General features: G+C 48.5%; 1 protein-coding gene across 1 annotated transcript; it reads left to right on the forward strand.

Moving 5' to 3' along the window:
* LOC121735401 (protein charybde-like) lies at positions 1 to 2,471 on the forward strand. The gene is made up of 3 exons (XM_042126225.1): positions 1 to 284; positions 610 to 949; positions 1,271 to 2,471. Exons 1-3 carry the CDS (start codon positions 230 to 232, stop codon positions 1,353 to 1,355), a joined length of 480 nt encoding a protein of 159 aa, XP_041982159.1. The 5' UTR covers positions 1 to 229; the 3' UTR covers positions 1,356 to 2,471.
* Positions 2,472 to 2,904: the final 433 nt, after the last annotated feature.

Raw genomic sequence — 2,904 nt, forward strand, 5'->3', positions numbered from 1 at the left:
GACAGCGATAGGGTCGGGAGGTCGCAGGGCACAGCTAGCCCCTCACAACAGATCGCAGTCGATGCGTTGACCGCTCCGTCGATCTCGACACGGAAGCCGGTATCGGGCCGGCCGGTGCACTCTCAGTACAAAAGACACTTGTGATATTTTTCTAGTATAAGTTCCGGGGCGGATCGCTCTCGTCTCTCGTTTTGTAAAAGTGTACAATATAAGTAAAAATTTGGAAAACATGGAGATCCTGCCCGTCACCAGCCAGTTTAACGTCGGATTCAGTGGTGAAAAAGGTGAGGACGGCTCGCTTTCTACCGGGGGGTGGGGGGAGGCGGCTTTCTAACCGGCGAGCGCGAGTCAGCTGTTGCCAGGCGGCGCGCGCACGCCGGCTCGAACGAGGCTCGATAAACTCCGACTTTAAACAATCTTTTCAACAATAACACAGTCAGCAACTATTTGCTACAAGTCGTAACTTGCTATTTTCCTTCAACTTGCTACTTTTTTTCAAATCGAATCTTTATCGGCGCTCGTCCTAGAGTCGTCGCGGTCAGCTGATGTAACAGCTGTTCGCGGTTTTCTCGCTCGTTACCGAGAGTTCTAACCTGGTTCTCGTTGCAGCATGGACGCCAACCTGGCGGGAAGCGTCGCCGGCGCCCACGGAGGCGGCGCTGGCGGGGCGGCTGGAGCGCGAGCTGAGGGCCGCCAAGGGCGCCAGCGCGCTAGCGGACGCCGAGGTGCTGGTGCCGGCGGAGCTGCTGGCGCGGGCGGCGCGGCAGGCGCTGGCGCTGGCGGAGGGGGAGCCGTGCGGGGCGCGGGGTGCGGCGGTCATCGTCGACGTCGCCGGCCGCCGCCTCGCCGCGTTCAAGGTGGACCCCAGCACGCTCACCACGCACGAGATACACCTTCATCTAGACCACGACGCCACCAACTGGACCAGCCTGCTGCCGCAGTTCTTAAAGTGAGTGTTCCAACCTACTTAGTTGTTTATGTTCCAACCTAGTTTGTTGTCCATTGTTGTCGCTACAAGTCCTATCATGTTGAGTGAGGAGTCCCAAGTCCCAACAATTGCAGTCAAAGTTACTCTCAATCGACTTTCAAATTAACTTCCCTGTTAAACGATCAATCGTCGAAGTAAACTTCCGTGTATATTTGAAACAACTAAGTATAACAATTAAATCCAAAGTTATCGAGCCCCATTAAGTATCACGGAGCAGAGGAATCCGTGGAGTCGCTACTCTTACATTTTTTTGACATAACTAATAAAGTTTGTTCTTTGCAGAAATTTAACGCGAGGCGGCACCATCATCATCAGCCCCCAGTTCACGATAGAAAAGAAAAAGTTGTTCCGGAGCCAGACGGAGTGAGCGAGCGAGTGATAAGAGTCGACTGATTGCCCTCCTCGATCTACGTATCGTTATTTTAACAAATATCAATATTATTATATGTATATTAATTATATTATATTTTTAATAAGAGAAAAAAAGCACAGCGTGATATCTAAGTATAGATGTAATATAAGCGCCGCCGCGCCCGCGGGCCGCCGTAGTGTTGGGCCGCGCCGTGTCGGCGTCGGCGACGGCGGCGGCGGGCGCGGCGCGTGCGGCGGCGAGCGGCGGCGGGCACCGATCTCCCCCCTCACCCGCCGGCACCGCCCCGCGCCCGCCCCGCGCGTCGCCCTTGTTCTATGGGGTGTGATGAGTGGTTGTGGTGTTGAGTGGCGCGGCGACATTCGGTGCGCACCGTGATCTCATCTGTCGCCGCGTGTGTGATATGCCCAGAACGATTAGTGTTACGTGTTCTCTGTTTCGAGTTCTATTCTCGAGTTGCGTAGATGGTGTAATACTTGTATGTAATTGTATTTATTAGAGGCGACCCCGCGGGGTCGGATACGTGTTTTTTGTAATTGTACTAGTTCGTACGTTTGTTTGTGATACTACTATAAAAAAGTTTTAAGAGATGTATACTTTATCTAGAGCGCATGAGTCGAGACGGCCGCGCGAGCGGAGGCAATAAGATGGGCCGAAAGAGATCTCAGGTTATATTATTATAGTTGTAATGAGTATTAAGTTATTTAAGTTAATATAAAAGAGTAATTTTGTAAGATTGTTTTTATCGGCGCGAAATCCCGCGCCCGTAGTCCAGTGGGTGATAAGATTTTGTACTAACTGTACCTCGACGGGACGTCGTCTCGTTCGAGTCTTATACGTTCTCTTTATCCAGTGTAAAGTACATTCGAAATGTTACTGCAACCGTTTTAAATGGAAATATAATATGTGTCCGTAGGGTCCAGTGTTCTAAACGCACAATATTACTAGCATTAGCTCACTCTCGTCGGAAATGATTTTAACTGTAAACTTTTCTAACTAAAATGTCGACTTAAAAAACTAACAATAAATGTATCAATTTATAATTGATATTTATTTCATAGGCAGTAAAAAATTGTAGAAATTATAAAAAAATACATAGTTTCAAATAATGGACGATGTGGTTTTCTTTCCCCCGAAAATACCTGCTTCAAAACTACACTTTAAATTACGGAATAAATTACATCGAAGAATACGAGATTCAAATAACAACAACAGGAATTTTGTTTCGAGGAGATCGATTATAAAGTTTCCTACGAGCGCCACAAAAACACACCTATAAACGTCAGGAGAGTCGTAACGAATGGCGTCTATTAACATATATCACCATAAAAACCCGACCCACCTCGAAAACAAAGAACGGGTTTCATCGAACCGGTTCCGTCGATACGGGCCTAGCACTAGTCCGAGCTCTAGCTAGAGAGCGGAGAGCACATTATACATTCAATATTTACACAAACGCACTACAGAGATAGTCGTAACACCGAATATATGTTAATATGTTCACCTCCTGACCCGCGCGGCAAGACGGTAGCCACTAGCCATACTC

Source organism: Aricia agestis, chromosome 17 (assembly GCF_905147365.1).
Source record: "Aricia agestis chromosome 17, ilAriAges1.1, whole genome shotgun sequence".
Classification (NCBI taxonomy): domain Eukaryota; kingdom Metazoa; phylum Arthropoda; class Insecta; order Lepidoptera; family Lycaenidae; genus Aricia; species Aricia agestis.

Excerpts from the sequence above, each read along its gene's own strand:
- LOC121735401 (XM_042126225.1), top strand. The coding sequence starts at position 230 with ATGGAGATCCTGCCCGTCACCAGCCAGTTTAACGTCGGATTCAGTGGT. Across the intron at positions 285-609 it reads CGGATTCAGTGGTGAAAAAG|CATGGACGCCAACCTGGCGG; the intron begins GTGAGGACGGCT and ends TTCTCGTTGCAG. Across the intron at positions 950-1,270 it reads CTGCTGCCGCAGTTCTTAAA|AAATTTAACGCGAGGCGGCA; the intron begins GTGAGTGTTCCA and ends TGTTCTTTGCAG.